Below are 24222 nucleotides of genomic sequence, written 5' to 3' on the forward strand. Positions count from 1 at the left end.
GGCTCCTCAGAGCCAGGGGATTGGTGGTGGGAGACAGTGATGAGTGGTCAGAGGGAGAAGACTGGGAAGAGGAGATGTCAGAAGCTCAGGTAACAGGGCTGAGCGAGCATGGGAAGTCTGTGGTTAAAAAAAGAAGTCCAGATTCAGGGGCAGAAGCTGAAGCCGGACAGGAGGCCAAGCGGCAGAGATAAGTCCAACTGGGGAAGAGGCACAGGTGTCTCCCCCTCCTGCTGCCACAAGCTCCCCTCCCCCTGGTTTCCCAGAACCAGCAGAGGAGTGAACAGGGCAGAGGTGACGTTAGCTTCACATAGGCACAGTCTCAGATTGCTTGGGGAAACCCTGGAGAGGAGGGGACTTAGGCAGCTGTGGGGAGACAGGGACCTTCAGTCTCAGCAACTGCTTCATGGGGGCAAGACCTGCCAGAGATGAGTTGCTGTGCTCATTAGGCCTGACACTCCTGTACAGATCGTGTTTTTGCTAATACAGGGTTAACTCCCTGTGTGATTTATTGCTGGCTCACTCCAGTCACAAATCAAACACGCAACACTACAGTCTGAGTAATAAGCATCCCTTTATTCGCCGACACCATTACAAAAACTGATTACATTAGCAACCAAAAAAAGGGGGCAGGGGAGAGAAGGGGAGGGGAGGAGTGTTTAATTGAAGGTGGAAGTCAGAGGCCGCTACTCCCCGAAATGTATCTAAGTAAAACAGTGTAGACTGTCAGTATTAAAACGTTACTGTTTGCTGCTGCTGTTACCACGTCAGGTGGGTGTGTCTGAACAAGTTTACTGAGCATAGTAAAGACAAGAGGTTATACGTTCACTGTAGGCTCCAGGAATGTAAAGCTCTAATTTATCCAAACTGTTTTGTTTATTTATTTATTTATTATAAAACTAAACTCTGGAGGTGTCTGCAGAGTCTTCTTCTTCATCATCTTGTTTAAATCAGTAGTCTAACAAGGAGTAGAAAAGACAAAACTCTGTTCAGTGTTTGACGAAGTAGAAAGGGTTGTGAACACATAAATAAGGCTTTAATTTGGCAAAATATAAAATACAGTGCCTTCTGCTACCCCCAAATTAACGGTCTCCCCATGATTTCATTCTGCAAAAGAAGAAGAAACAAAAGAAAAGAAAGGTAAGGTAAGGTAAGCCTGGGGGGTGCATGAGAAAGTAGCTATTGCAAAATACTTTTTTTAAAAAATTGTTTTTATAAACTGAAATAAACTCCAAATAGAAGAAAAATAAAGCGAGAAATGGCAGCCCAAGCTTTCACTGCGCCAGTTCATAAACAGTGGAACTCCTTCCCCAAAGAGGGGCACCCAAACATCTTCACTGTACAAACTTTCGCCATATTATTTCATTTATTTATTAAATTTATATTCCCACCCTTTCGCCCAAAGGAACCCAGGGCAGCAAACACACAAACCATAAAGCACCTAAAAAAACCCCCAAAAATCTGCAATGCGGAGGGGGACCTTGAAAAGGTCTCTACTTAAACAGTCTTCTTTAGTAGGTCTTTAGTAGCACTGAAAAGCCAACAGAGGCAACACCATATTCTAAAGGTACGCCTCCTTATTGAAGCAGAGCTATTTCATTTTGTGGGCCCTACCTCTTTGGTTGACTTTATACTGCTCTGTTCCATTTGGAACTGTTTTTACTTGTTTTATAAATTGTTAATGATTGTATCTGCCTATTATCATAGTATATGGTACCGTTGTAACCCGGCCTGGAATCCTATGGTGAAGGGCAAAAAAACCCCAAATAAATAAATATCCAGAAGCCTTTGAAGTTTTTAAAAATAGGAATCAGGATTTTTTTAAATAGGGGAGGGAAAAGGCACAATAAGCTCAAATTCAAAACCCTCTGAATATTCAGAGCTAACACACATTGGAACTCAAAAGTGGCATTTCAAAACTTTTCTAAACATACTTCACTGTGTTTTTTATATTTTGCTGGGAGCCGCCCAGAGTGGCCGGGGCAACCCAGTCAGATGGGCTGCATATTATTATTATTATTATTATTATTATTATTATTATTATTATCTTAAACAGCATATTCAGAAAGCCAAAAATTCACAATCCCAGACTGTCGTGAACTGAACTATCAAAGTCGTGTGTTTGCAAATGGAACTTAAAAGGAGTTGTGTGATCCCAAGATCACAACAGGCATGACGGCCTCGGTCCTATATACCTGAAGGAGCGTCTCCACCCCCATTGTTCAGCCCCGACACTGAGGTCCAGCGCCGAGGGCCTTCTGGCGGTACCCTCACTGCGAGAAGCAAAGCTACAGGGAACCAGGCAGAGGGCCTTCTCGGTAGTGGCGCCCGCCCTGTGGAACGCCCTCCCATCAGAGGTCAAAGAGATAAACAACTACCTGACATTTAGAAAGCACCTAAAGGCAGCCCTGTTTAGGGAAGTTTTTAATCTGTGATATTTTAATGTATTTTGGTATTTGTTGGAAGCTGCCCAGAGTGGCGGGAGAAACCCGGCCAGATGGGCGGGGTATAAATAATAATAATAATAATAATCCTTCCTCGGAATTGATTTTGAGTCTATGGGAGCAGCCCACAAAAGTCACAGCTGGGAAAGCCCTGTGGGATGTTCTGTCCAGAAAGGCGAGAGTCACAAGCTGCAGCTTTAACTGTCCAAGTGGCTCCTGCAAGCGAGTCAAGCTGCACAAATGGGAAGCAGCCCATCTCCCAGGACCCCTTGGCAGTTTAACTAGAGGAAGAAATTATTTTCAACTCAACATGATCAGACCAGACTCAGGATGTGGAGGCACTTAGGTCTAGCCTACACATGCAAAAACAACAACACAGCTGAATCGTAAGGGGGTCAAGAGGACTGTACCACTTTAGACCGTGAGGAAAATATTCTTATATGTAACACGCACACACACACAGCATTCTTCCTGAGAAGCTTTTCGCTTTAACAGATGGGAATGGTCTTGTCTCAAACCTCTTCTTCTGATGTGCTGTTTTATATTAGGGAGCCTTTAACAATGGTGTCAACTCAACTGCGGCCCTGAGATGCTACATTCCACTCTATGCCACTTCATTCTGCTGCCTGGTCTCCCAAAGCTCTTCTTTTTACCAGGGACAGCCTGTCCTGTTTTGCCGCCTGAGGTGAAAGGGAACGGTGCCACTCCTGCTGCAGCCTTGCTTACCAGAGTTGTGCAGTGGGGACGGCTTCCGGCAAGATCTCGTTATATCTCACAAGAGTTCCATGAAATCTCACAAAACCTTGCTGGAAGCTACCACCGCCACAAAACCTCGGCAGCAACAGCGGCAGGCAGGGCGCCTGCGGGTGTACCACCCTGTGGTATTCCACTGCCCAAGGCAGCTGCTCTACTCCACCTCATGGGTGGGCCGGCCCTGCTTTTTGCCCACCCCCAGGAAATGCAGGTGGTGACCCTCCCTGGGAACTCTCCTACCTAGTAGCTGGTAGTGTTCTTTTCCTTTCGCAAGCAGTTGGCTGACTGACGCAAGCAGTTTCTTGAGATGGGCAACATCCTGGCTCAGACTCATGGCTACGTTGAGGCTTTTATCGGGCCCTGCCTAGAGGGGAAAGGAGGGGAGAGAAAGCAGTTAGCAAAGAGGAGTCGCGGTGGGCGGAACAGCTTGAGAGTGGGCAGGTGGGGAGATTTAACACTGAATTTTAGAGTGCAAGGTAGGCAATCAGCGAGAGGCTGAAGGGGTTTGCCATGCCCAAGGCTGCACCACTTAAGACATCTCATAACACGTAACGAAAGGGTGAAGCCCCTCCTCTGGAACAGAACGAAGAGCAAGGCAGGCTGACGGTCTCCCTTCTGTTCCCCAAGTGATCCCCCCAGGACACAGCAGGGCAAGGACACTCTCAGGTCCACTGTACAAAAAGAAAAAGAAAATAAAAAGTCCCTCTGCACCGAGAACTAGCATGCCAGGGGAGTAAGGATGGGATAGAACTGCTCTCCCCTGGCATGCTACTATTCTATGTGTGTGGATTGGTTTATTTTTAACGGAGGGTCATTCGCTCCTGTAACCCCCCCCCCCTGCAATTCAAAGCGGAACAGCCCAGACGCAGCAAGAAGCCCCTAGGGCAAAAGGCCCCTAGGTTCCTTCGTATTAGGTTCTGACTTGGTATAATTTGCAACCGGGAGGGGAAAACTACCTTTGGTTAGAAATGAGTTGGGCCTTCCAATACGCAGCTGCCCTGCCACCTGCTGGTGGGACAGAGCAGCACTTGGCCTTCGTTCCATTCATCCAGAGTTGCGAACCACACACACAAAAATACAGTGCTGCGTGCCACCTTCAGATCTCTGAAAGTGGCCCTCCAACCACCACGGGCCTCAACAGCCTGACACAAACACACTGCGCTGGGCCACCCAGTCGTAAAGTGACGTGGAACGGGCTGGGACTAGGATTCCCCGTTAGCAGCTGTTCAAAAGCAGAAAGAGAAAAACATGGGCAATGTCTAGGCAGAGAGGAGTGCGAAGAGGCGCTCTGAGCCCATGGCTAATTGGCTCTGCCCTTTAATGAACATTACATCTTCCAGGATCTCTGCAAAAGTGCCATGCAGGCAGGACCCTACAGAGCTGGATTAAGCAACAATTCATTCCGGCTGGTAGCCAAATACAGCCATTTGGCCACACACACACACATATACACACACACACCAGCGAAGCTGCTGCTGAAGGATTCTGGTAATGCCTGCGCATCATATGGCGTTTTATGTGCCCAAGGTAACACTCACCGAGACGTCACTGTTCTCAATCACATTGGTGTCCCCTGCGGCTTTTCCTATTTCCCTTTCTAGAGTAACGAGCGATTCCTGGGCCTTAAGGGAGAAGCAGCAGAGGAAATACTTTGAGTATTATTGTGCGTTTCGTTTAGGAATTTCTTCCTGTTGTTAGGCGCCCCGAAGTGATTAACAATATAATGAAAACATCTAAAAAACAGATACACATATAAAAGCAGGTAAAACAATTCCATGTATAAACACTGTGTGCGAAGTGATTAACAATATAATATAAACATCTAAAAAACAGATACACATATAAAAGCAGGTAAAACAATTCCATGTATAAACACTGTGTGTGTGTGTAGACAAGAACAGAATCAACTCAATTCAACACGGACACCAACTGCGATAAAGACCTCCGTGCGGAAGGCTTGTTGAAATAGTAAAACACCAGATATCACTGTGAGCTACTAAGGTTGGGAAACAGAGAATTTCCAGGTCAGGATGAAAAAACCAGAATGCTGATGACTGTTTTTGTGGGCTAGGGACTTATAATGCAGTATTTGAAAATATGAAGCATGGATGCAACAGATGTGCTTCCAAACACAGGCGTCATGTGGGCTCGCTTAAATCAGGAATCCAGGAGTGGCTATGGCTCCCTCTTGAGCATCCCTGGACAAGCACTTTCTGTGAGTCACAATCTCACAAGCTGCACAAATACAGGGCGATGCAAGTGTCCATCTGGGCATCTGAAAGGGAGGTGCTCTAGGCGATGCTTTCACCCTTCTTCACAAATGCTCTCGAGGCAGCCAAAGAAGTCAGCAAAATGGCATCACAAGCAGCCTAAGATCACAGCAGCCAGAAAAACCCATAAATAGCCAGAGATTAAGAAGTCTTTGCCTGGTGCTGTAAAGACAGAGGTGTTGGCTCCACAACACCTGCCTAATTTCTGAAAGGGAGTCACATCCTGCCTAATTTCTGAAAGGGAGACGCACACCAGATAAGCTTTTCAAGACACCATCCTAATGCAGAGAAAGTTTGACACGGCAGATGGGATAAAACAGGGCTTTAAAAATAAGCACAATGACTTTAAATTAGAATGGAATGGAATCATAAAGGTACCCCAAGGATCATCTAGTCCAACCCCCTCCAATGCAGGAATATGCAGCTGTCCATATGAGGATCGAACCTGCAACCTTGGCGTTATCAGCACTATGCTCTAACCAGCTGAGCTAATTGTTCTCGGGGAAACAGACCTGGGGTTAGAGAAGCTGTTGGAGAACAGGTGAGCTATGTTCCCAACAGCCCATCCCTTGTTCATAACCTCGAAGCAGCATTTTGGAAAGGCTTTTCTGAATAGCCTTAAAAAAGAAGCCCCACAGGAAACACACTGCAACAGCGTAGCCTAGAGGTTGGCAAAGGATAGATAACTGTGACCGGGACTCCTCTGTCTGCGAGGGAGAGCCATAACTGGCACAGTAACTTAAGCTAGAGGAAAACACTGTGTGACACAGGCTGCAGTTGGGCCCCAAGCAACAAAACACTGTATCTTTGAGCACCCCTAGACCACTTAGAGACCAGTTCCTTACCTTAGGCAAGTCAACTGCTAGTTTCTGCCTCTCGCTCTGATCAGTTTTGAGTTTGGATAAAGTCTCGTTCAACTGGGTTTTCAGCTGCAACAGATAAGACAAAGCCAGTTGAGCACATCCCTCTTGGGTGAGAGCAAGGGAATAAGAGGTGGCTACAAGTATAAACACACACACACACACACACACACACACACACACACGAGAAGGAAGAGTGAAGATTAGTCATCAAACATGTACTACAAGGAGAGTTGGGCAGCAAAGTGAGTCCATCTGCAAGACAGATGAAAAAGAACAACTACAGAAAGCTACAGGTAACTAACTATAGGTTAGAATCAGTGAGAAAATTCTAAATGGATATGTTATCCAAGCCTCACCAGCCTTATCAGGGCATTTGCACAAAGCTTTTCACAAGTGAGTATCTGCTCCACAGATCAGTTCCACAGATCAGCCTTAAACCAAAACATTTGGAAGCCACAAGGTTGGGAACAGCTAGTTAAAAGTCCTGAGGAACAGCAAGTTGACTAAAGCCATTGACACACAACCTTTCTCCCATTTTCTTCCAGGGAACTCACAGGCTACCCCTCTGAGCTAGCCATCTGATATCTTCATAATTTTACTCAAGGGCATCCAAAATAGCCTGGTCTCACCAAAAAAGCAGTACCCCCAAAAGATTGTAATCATTAAGTACCTGGTAATTTTAAGAGTTTTTCAAATATGACACCTAATACAGGTCTTTGCACGTGGAGAGACATAAAGGTGAAACCACTTTCACCCAAGAATGACAGGATGGGAGGAAGTCACCGTTTTTAATGACATTTTCCTATTCCACGTGATCCTTGGTGATGCTCAAACTTTCGTTTTGGGTTCTGGGAAACTCACAGCAACCCAGCTGGACGCAGTTCAGCTGGAGAGTTAAATATACGAATAAATTCCATAATGCCAGAAGCTTCAGCAAAGGCAGGCTGGTCTGGTTTCTTTTCTATGCCCAATAGACAGTGGCTCATAGGACCAGTATGAGACTGACCAGTCTCTCTCTGGGGCACCTAGTGCTTCCCTCTCCTGTCTTTAAGAACGTACATTGCACTCGAAGGGCAGAAAGACTACTCCTTCCTCAAGCTAGTAAGCTACATTATGCCACATTCTGTGTCCCTTGCCTGCTTTAACCTCTTTGTAAGCAAATACAAAAACTGTCCAGTTTCACCTTCCAGAAACTGGGACTTCCTTCAAGGGAAAAGGTGCAGCCTAAAAGCAGACACTCCCGTTTTCGTCTCACAGCTCCACCCAGCACCGAATTGAGGCAAAGCAGCACTTTCCACACCTGTAGCCAAGACCCTCTGCGTTTCGAGAAAGCAGGCTTCTGAATTCACAAACCATCGAAAGCGTTAAGGCTTTAGGCAAAAAGGGCCGGAGGGAGCAGCAAACACACTTGATGTTGTTATTAAGAGGCAGGGAAAGGGCTGTAAAAGTGGTTGAAGCAGACAAAGGCTGAGCTGGAGTGGTTAGCAGACAAGACAGGATTCAGAAAGGTTCCCTCCGCTTTGGAGTAAGCAGTATTCAGCGGAGGAGGACAGGCCTCTTACCAAATTTAACTCTTCATTCTGCCTTACTGCTTCAGAATATGAGTCATCAAGTTTTTTCTGCAATTCAGTCAACAGATCTTTGAGCTGAAATGAAGTTTTCAGAGGCTTTAAGATGCATCTCCTTCTGCCACCCCCTTTCCCTCTGTTCTGGCTCCGTGGTTAGAAGTCACAAACACACAGCAAACGCCCCTGAGGGGAGCAAACATTTTGTCCTTGGGCCAACCAGAGCCATGCGCTGAGTGCAACAGAGAGCAAAAATAACTGCTGCATTTGGACAGGCAGCTTACCTCCCGGACTTCTGAAACGTACGTCGATCGCTCTATTTCTGCCTTCTCCAGTTCATGTTCCAGATGTTCTCGTTCCTTTTTAAGCTGCAAAAAAAAGGCAAAGAAGTCATGAAGCTAAGGTAAGGTTACCAGACACCCCCATTTCCTGGGGACCGTCCCCGCATTTACAAATCAGTGCCCATACAAAATCCATTGAAGTTGAACAGTATCCCCAGATTCATTGGGAAAAAAATCTGGTAACCTTATACTAAGGTGTCCGCTCTGCTTCCAGACATTTCCATTTGTTACCACCAAGCTGAAAGTCATTCTTCCAGTGCTAACCATGAACTACATTAATCACCAGCTTCACCAATTCCTGAAATGCTAGTCAGATTTCATACCCTGATCTGACCTATCTTTCAGTGGGTATGAATAAAAAAACCCAGCCATGGTAACTGAAAACTAGGGTGTTTAGCAACTAGCGTTTATATCATAATGGCTACGTTTAAAAGTTCTGGACAAAACGGCTGCAATTTAATCTGCAGCTGGGGGTGACTAGCCCATGGCCAGTATGGAAAGATTTGGTTTCCCGCCCCCAAAACTTTGTCATTTTAAAAATTAGCTTTTAAATAAAAATATATTGACCCGTTGTGACAGTGCCCCTGCACCAAGTCCAGATGTCGTGTGAAACGGTGGCTTAGGAAATCTTTGCCAAAGACAGGTGCATGAGGTGAGGGAGGGGTCAGGGCAAGGAGAGCCATGTGGGCACACTGCTCATTCCAAGTCCACTGTTTCTCAAACTGGGATCATTATGTCTGAACTGGGCCAGTTTTACACAAACACCCCAAGAAGGTTTGGGATAAAGTAACGCTTCATGTACAGATTAAACGAAACATACAGAGTCAACTTCTTTGACTTCCTCCTTTAATCTTTCTACCGCCTGCTCCAAAGGAGCGACCGATGAGCGCATCTGCAATCAGACAAAATATAACTATTATTATTATTACTAAAAGGACATGAACATCTTATTCTTCAAGACTGTGAAAAGGACGATCAGGGGCTGCTGATTTCGCTAGACTCCAACTGGCTTCAGGTTGCCGTGGCTGCTCACTATTACCGTTATGAGAAAAGCTTCCTTTTGTGCGTTCTGAATCTCCTTCCAATCAATTCTGCCAAGCAACACAGAGTTCCTACGCTACAGGAGAGGGAGATGTTTCTCCATTTACACTCTGCAAGTTGCGAATAATTAGATGGACTCCCAATCTTTTGTTAAAAGATCTGTCCGTGCAAAGATTTTCACTTGTGCAGGAGCACTCTCCCCCCCCTTCCTAAATAGGTTCCAGGGACACTCCCCCAACCCTTTGCAGCATACGGGGGAAGGAGGAGGGAAGCCCCAAGTGGAAATCCTTGCACTGACAGTAAGTGTCCATTGTTTTTCAGTTCTTTGGCCTTTGTGACCCATAAAGGTCACCACGAATGTTATGCGTAGCACTCTGAACACCAGAGAGGGCTAACAAACCTCCTTCATCTAGGTGGCAAAGACAGCTCCCATCCGTGAACTGGAGATTACTAAACCCAGATCATTTAACTCCACGGAAGGTGGAGATGCAGCGGCAGATGGTCTTTCCTAGTTAACAATGAAGTGCTGCTGGTCTCCTGCTGCCAGAGGGTGGGGCTGCGTAGGGACTCTCCCCATTTGCATCAAGTCTGCTTCAGTGAGCACTTCCTGGATGCATAATCCGAATCATTTTAAGAGAGATTAATTTATTTTGATGAAAGCAAAGGAAGGCCACAGAAGTACACCACTGGTGGCGCGTTGGTGTTTTTTTTTTTTTTTGCTTTTCAAAAACAGGATTAATCCCCTTGATATTACTTCAAGAACGTGCTGCTATTTTTATACACGATCGCAGATTTGCCAGCTAATGTACAAGAGGCTGATTACTTCAGTATGCTGTTTTCAGGAGGCGTGACTGATCCTTGCTTGCAACTAACTCGGGCCATAAGACTGAATATGTGAGGCTCCTCAAATCAGAACATTCAGCCCCTCCAGTCTGGAACTGTCTCCTCTAGCTGGGAACAGAAGCCCCACATGCAGCCCTGATATATTTGGGCTCTAGCATAGGATCTTCTAAACCATGGGTAGGCAACCTAAGGCCCGGGGGCCGGATCCGGCGCAATCGCCTTCTAAATTCGGCCCGCGAACGGTCCGGGAATCAGCGTGTTTTTACATGAGTAGAATGTATCCTTTTATTTAAAATTCATCTCTGGGTTATTTGTGGGGCCTGCCTGGTGTTTTTACATGAATAGAATGTGTGCTTTTATTTGAAATGCCCTAAACGGCCTCGGCCCAGTATACCTGAAGGAGCATCTCCATCCCCATTGTTCTGCCCGGACACTGAGGTCCAGCGCCGAGGGCCTTCTGGTGGCTCCCTCTCTGCGAGAAGCAAAGCTACAGGGAACCAGGCAGAGGGCCTTCTTGGTAGTGGCACCTGCCCTGTGGAACGCCCTCCCATCAGATGTCAAAGAGATAAATAACTACCTGACATTTAGAAGACATCTGAAGGCAGCCCTGTTCAGGGGCGTTTTTAATGTGTGACATTTTAATGTATTTTAAATCTTTGTTGGAAGCCACACAGAGTGGAAGCCACCAGCTATCCGTAACCATTATGGAAACAGGTGTTCCTAATTGCTGGCATATGCCTTTTGGCATAGAAACATTTTTGGAAAGCTTTTAAAAGCTGAAACAGAAGGTGCCTGCTCAATCTCTATTAGCAGAGCATTCCACAGGACTAGGCTGATGACACTACAGTCTCTTATTTAGTGTTGATGACAAATGAGCCATTGCTCCCTATCTCATCCTCTTCATATTGGGGGTTGCACTGATGTTTTAAACTGCATCTCTACCTTTGTCCCTCAACTTAAGGGCCGTTGCACTGAAAAGCAAGCTTCACATTTTATACACAGATAAAATTACATAAAGTGGAGCAGCCAGTAGAGCCATCGTCTAATCCCGAGCAGCGTTTTAGATAGTGTTCCCCCCAAATCTGCCCCTTGATGCTGGAAATGGAGCACCCCCAGAAATTAGAGGGGCAGAGAGGAGAAACTCCAGAGTGAAGCTCTGGGAGCAGGATCTCCCCACAATACCTGTTGAAGTTCCTTCTGCGATTCTTCGGTTTTTATTTTCCATTTGCTCTCCTCCTCTTCCACACTCCTCTGTAGTCTCTGCAAGATCCCCTCCTAGCAACACAGAAATTCAGTTACCAAACACCCATAAGAAAATTGTGGTGTGGGTGTGTAAATTTCACAGGACACACTCCTACCGTCTCGGCAAGGACCACTTTATACTTCTCACACTCCTGCTGCAACATGACATGCATCTCCTCTGCCTCCTTCAACTTCTGCTCCATGGCCTGTGAAGGCAAAAAATAAATCTCATATAAATATCTTGCAGGTTGGCAAGAAAAAGCAACCAGTTTGCTCTTATTGGCCTGAGATCGATGGCTTGGATCCTAAGCCAAGTTAACCTAACAAAATTCATGGATGGAACATTTCCCCTCCCCACCTCCCCTCTTCAGCCACCTACAATCTCCCTCCAATTTCCAGGCTTATTCCAGCAAAGGCAAGAACAGGTCTGTGCACTTGTTCCTGTATTAGCCATATGCTTTCTGCTATGTAGAAGAGCTTCTCTTGCTTCTCGTGATCCCTTCAGGTCAGCCGCCAGGATTGAAGGTGCAGGAGTCTGAGGAGGTCTCCAGATTCAGCGGCTGGTGGTTGTACAAAACCCTCATCATACAATCAGAGTTTGGAAGGGACCCCGAGGATCATCTAGCCCAACCTGAATATGCAGCTGTTCCATATGGGGAATCGAACCTGCAACCTTGGCATTATCAGTACCGCGCTCTAACCAGCTGAGCTACTTTTAAACAGCAACAGTATCACACTCCAAAGTAGGTTTTAATTTTGAGGAGACCTTCAAGAGGGAACCAGTTTCTCTTATTTGTAACTAAATGGTCACTTTTGTAGAGATGCATCGTCCAGAATTCCTGAAGCGTAGCCAGAGCTGAAGCTATTGTTAAATCAGCCAGGGAGTTTCCCATTACAGTCATCCCTCGGAGGTCGAATGGAATCCGTTCCAGAAGTCCGTTCGACTTCCAAAACATTTGGAAATCAAGGCACGGAATCTCCTGCAGCCAATTAGAACCTGTGGGAGCCGAGTCGGACGATTGGGTTCCAAAGAAGGTTCACAAACCAGAACACTCACTTCCAGGTTTTTGGCATTCGGGAGCTGAAATGTTCAACTCACAAGGTGTTTGGGATCCAAGGTACGACTGTATATGGCAAATTTAAGATTAATTTTGGCTTACCTGAGCAGAGCTTCCTTTAAGGCTTTTTAAAACACACACACACACACACACACACACACACACACCACATATGCCGCTTGTACCAACCTTAATTTCCTCTGGTCGAGATGTATTTTTTGTATGTTCTCTTACTGCGTTTTCAAACCCACACATCCAGTCACTGTGGCTCTGCGCAAGAGAGGATAATCGAGAATGACAAAAACCAGCTAGCTAGAGCTGCCCTTCCATCTGGATGTAAAATCTACCTCTTTAAGCTAGGCTGGTTTCTACTCACACTTCTCTTCCTATCCTCCATCCAGACACAGTATCTGGAAGAGGCAGATAACACTGATAACTGGGAAACACTGGCCTGCGAGAGCCTTTACCAAAGGTGTCATGGGCTTTGAAGAACCTCGAACTCATGACAAAAGGGATAAACGTGCTAAGAGGAAGGCACGCTTGGCAAGCCCTCACCGTGATCAACTTCTGCCCGGAAACCTATGTCCCCACCGTGGAAGGACGTGTGGATCTACAATTGGCCTCCACAGTCACTTACAGAATCACTGTTAAGACTGTGTTCATGGAAGACAATCCTACTTGGCTACACAAGTGATCGCCTAAGAAGATTGTTCAGAGGCACCTCATGTTCAGTCTCTGCCTGACTTTCTGGGAGAGCAGTACACAGAAAGCTTCCTTATACAGAGTCAGACCACTACGGTAGGTCCATCTAGCTCAGTATTGCCCACACTGATTGGCAGTGGCTTTCCAAGACCAGCTCCATCTGGAGATGCCAAGGATTGAACCCAGAACCTTCTGAAGGCCAAGCAGATGCTCTACCACTGAACTACAGCCCAAGTTAGACCACCGACCAACGGTCCGATTCAGCTCTTACGCTTGCATGGAAGAGATAAGGAAACGTCACCAATTTGCTTGGAGTCTTAGGCATAAAACAGGGATACAAAACTAAGCAGCCTTTAAATGCGCAATGCCGCTAGATCATACAAGCGAGCAGTGGGAAACAGATTAGCAGGAGCCCCTGGAGGTGCACACCAGCAGCTCTGAGCCAGGAAGCCTAGTCACTCCACTCTTCAGGAGCATCTACAAAGCAAACAGCGTTGCTTCCACTGTAGCCAGCTGGCAACTGGAGAGGCACAGAATCGCGGCACATCTTACCAAGGTGGAAGGAAGAGACACTATGGGGAACAGCTTCTGCAGTGTGCTTCTTGTCTCCGCTTCAACAACCTCCACATACTGCTGCTTCTCCTGGATTGACAGAGTGAAAGGAGGAAGGGTCGAGTCAGTGCAAAATTTCCACCAGATGGCAAGATAAAATTTCCCTCCTTGGGCTAAACGTTCCTTCCCTAATTGAGCACTGCTGTTTCCGAGGGGCCAGAAACAGTTTTTTCACCCATCGACCCTTGAATTAACACCGCAGAAAACACTTCAGGGCTTGGCCTTCGTGTCGTTTTGTACTTTCAGCGAGTTCTCAAAAGAAGCCTCCGCAGAGTCTGTTCATTTCTTTCCCTAGCTTAAGGGGCTTAGGGAGGCAGAATGCCAGGGGCACGTGGGGTTGGCAGCTAGGTCAACCCACACTCTGGGAGGCCCAGATCACAGGTTCCTGCTCTTCACTTTGGAAGAAGCATTCCTCAAAGAGGCGCCAGGAAGAGATATTATTGCAAAGCCCAACACATTTTGATGGGACCTTTATCAAGGGGCGATGACTGTCAAGTTATTCTGTGGTATACCCCCACCTACGCACACTATAACTGGGTTTTTTTCCTAGAAATTTTTTGAGGGCCAAAACCTTTCCCCTGCCCCTTATATTGCTCATCCTTTGTTGCCCTTGACTTTTAAATACATGGCTACTTCCCCCATCTCCAGTGAATACACACTCAAAATACAGTCTGAAGTTCTGGCCCTGATCCTTGATTTCCATTTGAATTAGACCATATATGGGCCGCAAATTCTGAAAGGCCCAAGTAATTAAGGGATCAGATGCAAAGCATATTATTTACCTGGCCATTAAGACATCACAAGAAAACAATGTTCTGTACTGAAGCGGGCATCAAAGTGAGATTTCTTGTGGCCGTGCTTTTCCCATATTCCCCATTTTATCCCCTTTCTGTCAACGGGGTGGGGGGGGTGGGGGGTGGAAACTCGGTTCAACGTTGTACAGCAACTAAAACTGCCGTCTGGAAAGCTCACTTTGTAAGTGGGGAGTTTCAGCTCCCATCTACATGTCACTTATTATGGAAGGAGTTAGGGCTAGTTCACACATGCGTGCACTCCCCTTGATTTCCTATCACTTGAATCTCAGCCGAGCGTGTGAATCATCTCCACTAAAAGAGTGCTTCCTTTGAGGTGACCCCAGGTAAGAACTATGAAAAAGTAATGATCTCTGGGTGGGAGGTGGTACCTTCAGGTGTTCCAAGTCATCAGATGATGGATATGCATGTATGTTCTGTCCATTATTCCCTTTGGCTCTTGCATCCTGGGAGGGGATGCAAGGCAGCCATTCTACTACATCTCTACAACTTAGCATTTTTACAGTGCACTAAACATACGCCTAGGGGCTTCGGGGCAGGTAGCTAGTTCACTCAAGCATCTCTTGTTGCAACGGACCCTTCACCATTTGCCGTATATGAAGCCCATCTCAGGACATGTTCTTGAGACTTATTAAGTCCAGGATTCTCAAAGCCTCCAGCAGATCCCAGGGCATCCATCTGGCTGGGTGTACCCCAGGGGAGCACGTCTGGGAGCACAGTATAGTGCAAAACCCAATCACAAGTATAGCGCATCATCGCCTGGAGATGATCTCAGTTCCCCTTTGCTGATCTAGCTGCTCACAATAAAACTCCCCCCCCCCAAAGAATCAGACCAGGAAGAAATTTTGGCAAACCAGAGAGGTCTCTCCCAATGATGGGACTTTTGAGCCAGGTGTTGGCTCCAGATGGTGCTGGACTCTAGCTCCTCTTAGCCCTTGACCTTTTGCCATGCCAGCTGGGCAGGGGAAGCTCAGAGCCTGGCAATGTCTGGGAGGACCACAGGTTTCCGAGCCCTGATTTAAGGACTTTCGAAAGATTTGCCCCTTTCAAAAATGCTACGGGACATTCCTTAAGACTAAGAGGCAATCTCCACCCGCACCATGCCTTTTCTTTCCCCAGAATGCAGAGCAAAACAGAAACCAATTGATAGAGCTGGGCAGCGTTTTCCTCTCATCGTCATCGGTCCAGCAACGTGAATGCTCACGGCCTCCAATGATCAAGGCAATCTTGTATGCATCCCTTCCTCGTGACTGCAGACTCCGATATGCCACAAGAGACAGGGCAGGAACCCCCCCCCAATGCTTTATTGCCCTCCTAGTTTCAGCAGTAAGAATTTAAAGAAGGTACAGGTCTGTGGATAAACTTAAGGGGGGGGGACCCCCGGCAAAAAAATCCTCAGTCTTTGAGGCCAGGGTGGAGGAGTCTAAATATTTCATTTCCCCCAAGTTTTGCCAGAGGTTGAAACCATCTCCACTGCAATTTTCTTTTATTTAAATTTGTTTGTTGGGGTGGGTGGAAAGTTGGGGCTTTTCACAAAAGTTGCTGAGTCAAAGCCTGAAGGAACTCCAATGGAGCGGGCAGCTTGTTCAAGTCCGTTGTCGTAGTTCAAACTCCTGGCCCTGTGGAGCATTGCACTGAACACCAATGAAAAACCCTTTCTTGAAACACCTCCAGGAAGGAGATTCTACAGCCCCATGCCTCAAAGCAGCTTATTCTTCAGCTAAATGGCTTTCATATCCTATCCAAATTCTGTGTAATTTCAGTAAGTGGATGATACGATTATATTAAATTTTTTCAGTTAAGTTTTTTTTTTTAAAAAAGATAAGATATGATTTTTAAAATAAGCTTAAATAGTAGCACTTCTGTCAGGGAAGTGAATTGTCAGTTTGGCTGGGGGGAAAGATTCCATGTGCATAAAGGGCTGCAAATTAAAGGGGCAGGAGACGGTGGCTATTCTTTACTTATGTAGTTTAAACTACATATCTGTTTCTCTTAAGCATTTGAAAAGACTTCAGATTTCTCAGATTTATTATTTTTTAAAAATCAGGTATTTGTAAGTTACTGAACCCTGTGGAGATTTGACAGGGTAGTGAGAATTCAGCTGCAGCAACCTGAATCCGACGAGATTTAAACTAGGAGTCCTAAATCACAAAACTGCACTTAAATGAAGAAAATATGCAAGCTGAAACAGAATAATAATACCAGCAGACCTTATAATCTGTTCATATACCGTGTTTCTCATATTATAAGACACGTCTTATATTTATTTTTTCCTCAAAAAATAAATAAACACTATAGCTTATTTTCAAGGGATGTCTTATTTTTTTCCTCCTCCTCCTGCCGCGGCCGGCATTGCTGCTGTGCCTATCACTATGTCTTATTTTCGGGGTATGGCTTATATTCCTTGAATGCTTAAAAATCCTGTTATGGCTTATTTTATGGGAATGTCTTAAAATATGAGAAACAGGGTACAGTGGTGCCTCGCTAGACTAATTTAATTCGTTCCAGGACTCAATTCGTCCTACGAAAAATTCATCTAGTGAGTCGTGGTTCCCCATAGGAATGCACTGAAACTTAATCAATGCGATCCTATGGGCTCTGGGCGACTGGCGGCGGGGAAGGCAGGCAGGCAGGCAGGCGCTTGCTCTCTTGCCTGCCTGCCTTCCCCAGCCAAGAGAGCTGTGTGCCAGGCGGGGGGGGGGAAGAAGCAGGAGAAGCTCCTTTTCCCCACCCCGCCTGTCACACAGCTGGGATCGGACCCTCGCTGTGTATCGGACGAGGATCCGATCCCGGCTGTGTGACCGGCGGGGTGGGGGAAAGGCAAAGGAACGGCTCCGGGGGACGGAGTCGAAGATCAGTGGGCGCTGCTTGTCGGGGCTTGTCAACCCCTGCAAGCAGCGCCCACCGATCTTTGGCTCTGTCCCCCGGCTGTGTGACAGGCGGGGTGGGGGAAAGGCGGAGGAACGATCTGTTCCTCCGCCTTTCCCCCACCCCGCCTGTCACACAGCCGTGATCGGACTGTGTTTCGCTGATCTCTGCCGGTTGCCCCTCACTGTTCGCGGCAATCAGCAGAGACCAGCAGAACACAAAGGGGAAGAACCAGCTGCAGTGCGGGCAGAAGGCAAAGGAAGATCAGCTGACCGGCGCTGACAGCTCATCTTCCGTTGCCTTCCTCCCACGCTATAGCTTGTTCCCCTTTCACTAGAGGAATGCCCTGTAGGTTTTGTGATCGGCGGTTTTTATGGCCACGCTTCGCAAGACGAAGCGGCAGCCATAGAAAACCTCGTTGTCTTGCGAGGCAACCTCTGATCGCAAAATCTATTCATATAGCGAAAAATTTGTCTAACAGGGCATTCATCTAGTGAGGCACCACTGTAATGGGTTGTATCCGTCACTCTAGTTCTGCTGGTGCAAAGGAACTTCCTCTCCCTTTCTAGTCCACCCCAGATCACTGTGCATCCTCAAAAGCTCTGGAGGGTTGAGGACCTTCTAGAGTGGATTTTGGGGGTATACAGGGAAAATAGAGGAAACAGAAGTCCTGTCATAGCAGTGGAACCCCACTGGATACAACCCCAAACTGGCACACTATTAGCTGTCTGTGTGTCAATATTTACTCCTTGCAGACCACTGATAAGCATTTCCCCCAGTTTGTGTATTTTGTTCATTTATATTAAACACTTAACTTTTTAAATTTAGAATTTCCCGCTTAAGCTGCCAGATCTGGGTTGCCACATCTAAATTCACACCATAGTCAAAACTTCACACCATGGGTCCACATTTGAGGCTATTTTGAGATTTAAAATTTTGCTTAACCCGTTTATACATTCCGTTTATGCTGTTTCCTTTCTTTTGCAAAAAAAATTAAAGTGGGCCAGTGACACTCCACTGGGAGATGCCGTGGCAGCAGGTATCTCAATTTCGTTGCAATCCCAGCCTGGCTTGAACGCTTCCAAATCGTTGCCATTTCAAGGACCGTGTGCATGAAAAGCAAAAGCAGCCCTTGCTGGACCGTAAGGAAACACTCCAAAAGGCACAGCTGGGCAATACCCTTTGCTGAGACCAATGAAGTAAAAGAGTGTGCAGCTTGTGATTAACTCTTTTGTCAAAATAAATGGGAAAGTTTTTTTGTTTTTTTAAAACCGGCTTGAATCGTGGCCTGCGTGTTTAATTTCAACATTCTTTTAAGGGCACCGAGTATGACAGTCCTTACATGACGGACAGGTTTCGTTGGGCACAAAAGTGAGAGGATGTTTGGGTGGCCAACAAGATGCTGGCAGGTGTGATTCCCAACTCCAGGGGGGCGGAGAGAGGGAGAACACAGCCCTATTAGCTCTAGCAACTGTTCCAAGCAAAACAAGAGTAGACAGCATGCTCACAAATCAAAAGGGGAGGGGGACATAAAATAAAGAGAAGGTTTAAGATGACATGCATGCACAAGCAGAGGTGGAAAGTGCAGTATGAGAGAGAGAGAGAGAGAGAGAGAGAGAGAGAGAGAGAGAGAGAGAGAGAGAGAGAGCATTCAGAACAGAGTGTATTTAAAATTGCAGTAAAAGCTAAATGCTTCCATTTGATTCTAAAAGGCGGCTGCCGAATCACTTCTAGTTTCAATGCAGTTGTTTCTAGCAGTTAGTATTACAACCTTAGCAGTCTTGTTCACTTTGTCCTGCAGCAATTTTTCAGTTGAGGCCAATGCTTCCATTGCTTTCCAGTTTTTCTCTCGAAGGTCCTAATCGTTTTTAGAAAGATATGGTTTCAGTTCAGCCAATAATCAAACGGTGTCTTGCTTTCACTTCAGAGAGCGAGAGAGCGCTTGCATTTAAGCGCAGGTTACTGCAAAATGATTTGGGTGGTCAATTAAGATGAGGCACACTAGCAAAAAAAAAGTGTGATGTTAAAAAGGGAAAGAGAATTTGTCTGGGTGGGGGGATTTTTTCAAAAGCAAAAAAAAAGGCTGTTCTTCCCCAATGTCCTGCCATTCTATTTCCTGGCTCTGCCTGCAGCATCACTACTAGGAACCCCCCTACCCCCCCCACTTTGACTGCATTTGTGAGGAAGGAGGAGGAGTATTCAAAAGTGAGCAATACACACACACCCTGGGACCAACCAAGCTTTAATTCACCTGTGTAACCCAGAAATCAACAGCAATTCAGTGTCACCTGCAGCAGTCAGGGCCGTCAGCCTAGGGAGGGTGCATAGCTCAGAAACAGAGGGGATCCTTTGCATACAGAAGGGACTCAGCTACACAGGCCAATTATTACATTATAAATGTGTTGTGGAAATGTGACACCAGAGGGCGATGTAGAGCTGCAATCCGAAGTCAATGGTAAATTGCATTGGGAGCTAATTTTTCCAATAAGGTTTTTTTTTATCTGTGTAGATCCAGCCATGGTCTCAGGCTGAATCCCTAGTAGCTTTAATCGTTCACCCTCCTACCAAATTGCAGGTGGCTTCCAAGAGAAGGTGAAAGGCGTGCTGCATTGGCTGGACCACGAGGCAGACTAGAGGGCTAACTTTTTTGTCGGCGTCAAAAATGTTGTATTTCAAAGAGAGCAAACAAAGCAGTATCCTAATGAAGTAAGTCAAATTGTATCATTTCTATGCTTTTCTCAGCCACTCTACTAGAAGGGCTTTACTCCCATCGCCATGCTGACTCCTGAAATTAGCAATTGTGGGAGAGGATCCCTTTGGCATCTGTTGCATTTCACCCGCCTGCCCCTGAACCCAGGGCAATGGCAATTCCTGCTACTCTACAGTGGCTTCTTATAAGAACCTGAGAGCCATTCTGCTCGGACCAGGCAACAGGTACATTGGGTCCAGAATCCTGCTCCCAGAGTGGCCAGCCAGGACCTGGGTCCAACAAGATTCTCCCCATGTGAACCCCAGCATATTGCCTCTGAGAGTGGAGGCAGATCTCCACTATCAACTATGGTGGAATGAAGGATCGAGTGCACCAGGCCTATGCAACTTCTGCTCCACCGAGCTGACTTCAGCATATGATGGCCCACCAAGGGCTTTATAAACCTCATTTTTTGCTGCCTACCTAGGACTGCATGATTTTTTTTTGGGGGGGGGTGTCCTATTGGTACTAGGCAGGCTCAATGAGGGCCTGCTTTAGCCATGCCTCAACCCAACTGCACTACCCACAACTAGGAATGTGTGCATGTAGTTTTTGTGTGTTTAAATTAGTTTGAAGAGGGACACATTTAATATTTTTTAAAGTTATTTTTTATATTATTTATATTGTGGGATGGTTGGGCTTAAAGGAAGCTTAGGGACATGAAAAGCATTTCAGGGGTGTGATACTTCAGCTTATTTATTGTATTTTTTTCTTTCTTTTTTTGCAACTGTGCTACTTCACTAGTTTACAATTCTATAAACACCCATTGTTGAGTTGGAAGGGTCACCTAGTCCAACCCCCTGCAATGTAGAAATGTAGCACTGTAACATGTTCAAAGGGCTTCAACACACAGGCCGGGAGGGCCTGAAGACACCCAGCCTCACAAGCTCAGCTCTTCAGGGAAATCTCAACTCTCACTGATATGAAATAACACAGAAAAATTGAGAACATGGTTGTAGGAGGAAAAGTGCCATCTGCAAACGTAACTGTTTGATTCATTTCAGGGTTTCCAAATGCTCCTGGGATAGAGGAAGCAACAGATGGAGCAGACTTCTGGAGACACATGCGGAATAAGCAGCACAAGCCAACATTGCTCTAAACAAATAATGAGTGGACTATAGGGCTGAAGTGGCCTTTAGTCGCCCAGAGAATATCCATCCGTTTGTTTTGAGGGCTGTGTTCTGCTTCTCGTTTTCTAGCTAAGCTGGTGTCCGCTAGAAAACTTCCTAAGAAGTTCTAGCTACTGAAAAAAAGAAAGAAAAAAAGCCCAGGTATCACGTCCATCCCAAATTTAGAGTGGGGGATATTTTTTGCACAGGCATTGAAAGCTTGAAAGGATAACACAGCTCCCTGAGAACAGTTTTGGTCCCATGCATCAGTTCTGCTCCCACCCGTTCCCAACAAGGGTGCAAAGTGTCTGCAAACGCTAATCAAGGACACCCTTCTGTTCCAGTGTGTTGCTGGACCCCGTGAATTTCAGGGAGGAGACCCAGAAAGTCTGTTTCTATTTCGATTAGTTATTTGTACTCCACTTGCCAAGGAAAAAAAGCTGGCTGAAAGGGAAGTTCTAAAGGACACAGACAGGCACCACACAAAGCCCACCTTAGAAAAGAGTATTTGATTGCCCGGAACATTTCAGCCTTGGTTAAATGAAAACGCATGGATTTAAAGCAGTGATGGAGAGCCTGTGGCCCCGCCAAATGATGATGGACTCTAGCTCCCACCAGCCCCAGCCATTCCTGGGATGATGGAAGCGGCAGACCAACGCCATGTGGAGAGGCACAGGTTCCCCTGCCCAAATTTAAGAAGGAAACCAAGCCAAGCCAAAGGATCTCTGGAACAGGTGAAATTAAGGCACACAACAAGGTGAAAAGAGCTTGCTTTCCTGGACTTGGCAAGAACTCCCCGACCTTCTGTAGCTCAGGTCTGCCCACGTTTGCATACGGCCTCCCAAAGTCCTTCCCCCTCCTCGTATTCATTAGACTCACACACCTAGGCATGCAAAGCTCAGTTCCGGCCTTCTGAGGTTTTGCCCGCAAAACAGAGCTCAACTTGCCCCCAATGGTGGGAATCCAGTAGGCTGCGTGCAACAGTCTCTTACCACGCAGAGCCGGATCCGTTTCTGGCTACTGGGAAAGCCAGGCTGCTCTAGCTGTTACAGGAAGGAGAGAGGAGAGCGCTTCCTGCTCAGCAGCCACATGAGGGGCAAGAAGCACCTTAAAGCAGAGTCAAGCTCCCCCAGTGAATTCCAGGCTACTTACATTGTTCTTTTGCCTCTGCTGCTCCACCGCATGTTTCAAGGAGCCCAGCTCCTTCTGGAGGCTGGTGATCTCACCCTCTTTCCCTGTGATGCTGAATCCATAGGAAATAGAAAGCGTCAGAAACCCTGAGAACCCCCCCCTCCACGCAGAACATGGCTCTGTGACTCTGGAGGACTCCCCCACCCCCACCCCATTTGTGCCCTTCCATGGAAAATATGCCCAGAAAAATGTCAAGGTTCTTCTCCCTTGGGACATGAAGGCTAGAAGCTTGCACAGTTTATAAACGCGAGAGCCCCTATAGGACTCAACTACACATTACACTTGACAGTGTTTAATGGCAGCCTGGCAGCATATTTAGGAAGAGAAAAAGGCACTTCTGGTGGGAGAGAAAACAGGAGCGGGGAGTCAATTTAAGCAGGGAAGACCAGCTAGGGAAGAGAACTAGGAACGCAGTATTATCCATTCCATCCAAAATAAACATATTTGCCTTCACCCGTGAAAAGGGAATATTACAGTTTAATTGGGGTAACAGTATTATTACAGATTGATTTACATTGCTGCTTACTTGCTAAAACTGGCTTCTAATTGACTACCAATACTTACAGCTGTAGAAGCTGTTCATTCCTGATGGCCAGAGATTCCTGAAAGAGATTAAGACACCTTATTTAAACAGAAGCAGGTAGGTGGCTGGCAGATGACTGGCTTTTATCAGTACTAATTATGCAGCAGTATGTTGCTTTCGGCTGCAGCATCCAAAGGTTGGTTTGCCACACTGCAACCTGGTTTGCACAATCAGCTCGTGGTCAATAGGCAAGGGATATGCACAAGCTGCAGAGTGGGTGCTTATTAAGCCCCTCTGTCAATACGTCTCTCTTCCGACCAGCTTCTCAAGGCTAAAACACAGAGGCTGCGGTGACAGGTCACAGGTGGAGCCTGCAGAAGGATCAATGCAAAGGGAGAGACAGCCAAAACCTCTCCCTCCCTGAGAATCCACCAAGAAATCATGCAGGAAAATGTGTCCTTCCCTACCTCAACAGCACACAGGAAGCAGTTACTGCGGGTGATTTAGATCTTACTTCCCCGTAGATTTTGCCTCCAGATACAACATACTACCCCATTTCTCTCTATGTGCACCCCAAATCAGCAACCGGGAGAAATACCTGTTCACCATTTTCCTGCTTTATTTCCTGAATCTGTGCTCTTAGTAACCGATTCTCCTCCTGTACAACCTGCAAGACAGGATGATGTGTTAGACATGGCTGCCCATTCACCTCTCTTGCCCCTCTCCTCCTCAGGCCCCTATGCTGTCACACCTGCAACTCTTTCCTTTGGTGAGAGACTTCTTTCCCCCTCTCATCTAGTAAGATCTCCATCTTTTGCATTTCTTCTTGCTTCGTTTTCAGTCTGCGGACACAATTTAAAAGTTAATTCACATTCCTTTCTCGCATACAATCAGATCTGCAGTTTATTTACTCAATTTATTGAGGTTGCTTTTGTTATGTGCATCCTAATTCTCTTTGACGGTATAAGCCGAAAGTGGTTCGCAGAGCAGGTAACATGCTGGTTTTATGTACGTTAAGGAAAGATCACAGTATTTACAGAACCTCCCAGATTTCTCTGCATTAAGTGCTCAGGTGATAATTCTTGCCAGTCTGTGTTGTGGCAGACATGTGAACTGGCAAGCAGATACTGAATTATTTGACACACTGCCCAAGACAGAACAGTTTTATTCTACATGACCAGGGAGCAAAGTTTGGGCTGAGTTGTATGGAAACAGTTTTGCATGGATGTTTTTCCCCAA

At 46.4% G+C, this 24222-nt stretch overlaps 1 protein-coding gene across 11 annotated transcripts in view; it reads right to left on the reverse strand.

The window, feature by feature from the left end:
- Positions 1-552: 552 nt before the first annotated feature.
- KTN1 (kinectin 1) overlaps positions 553-24222 on the reverse strand; it is a 97476-nt gene continuing 73806 nt past the window's right edge. For 3 of the 11 annotated variants that reach the window (XM_060271022.1, XM_035103800.2, XM_060271026.1), the window contains 17 exons: positions 23735-23825; positions 23582-23650; positions 23025-23062; positions 22422-22512; positions 19183-19269; positions 14915-14989; positions 13672-13761; positions 12607-12687; positions 11476-11565; positions 11300-11392; positions 9054-9125; positions 8177-8260; positions 7890-7973; positions 6310-6393; positions 4733-4816; positions 3435-3558; positions 553-1104 (listed from right to left, as the gene is read on the reverse strand). In XM_060271022.1, coding sequence (XP_060127005.1) covers positions 1100-1104; positions 3435-3558; positions 4733-4816; positions 6310-6393; positions 7890-7973; positions 8177-8260; positions 9054-9125; positions 11300-11392; positions 11476-11565; positions 12607-12687; positions 13672-13761; positions 14915-14989; positions 19183-19269; positions 22422-22512; positions 23025-23062; positions 23582-23650; positions 23735-23825 — 1342 coding nt within the window. In that variant the 3' untranslated portion in view covers positions 553-1099. The remainder of the gene's footprint in view (positions 1105-3434; positions 3559-4732; positions 4817-6309; positions 6394-7889; positions 7974-8176; positions 8261-9053; positions 9126-11299; positions 11393-11475; positions 11566-12606; positions 12688-13671; positions 13762-14914; positions 14990-19182; positions 19270-22421; positions 22513-23024; positions 23063-23581; positions 23651-23734; positions 23826-24222) is intronic. The other 8 variants (XM_060271040.1, XM_060271031.1, XM_060271034.1 and 5 more) reach the window with 7 other exon arrangements.

This window comes from Zootoca vivipara, chromosome 1 (assembly GCF_963506605.1).
Source record: "Zootoca vivipara chromosome 1, rZooViv1.1, whole genome shotgun sequence".
NCBI classification, from domain to species: Eukaryota; Metazoa; Chordata; class Lepidosauria; order Squamata; family Lacertidae; genus Zootoca; species Zootoca vivipara.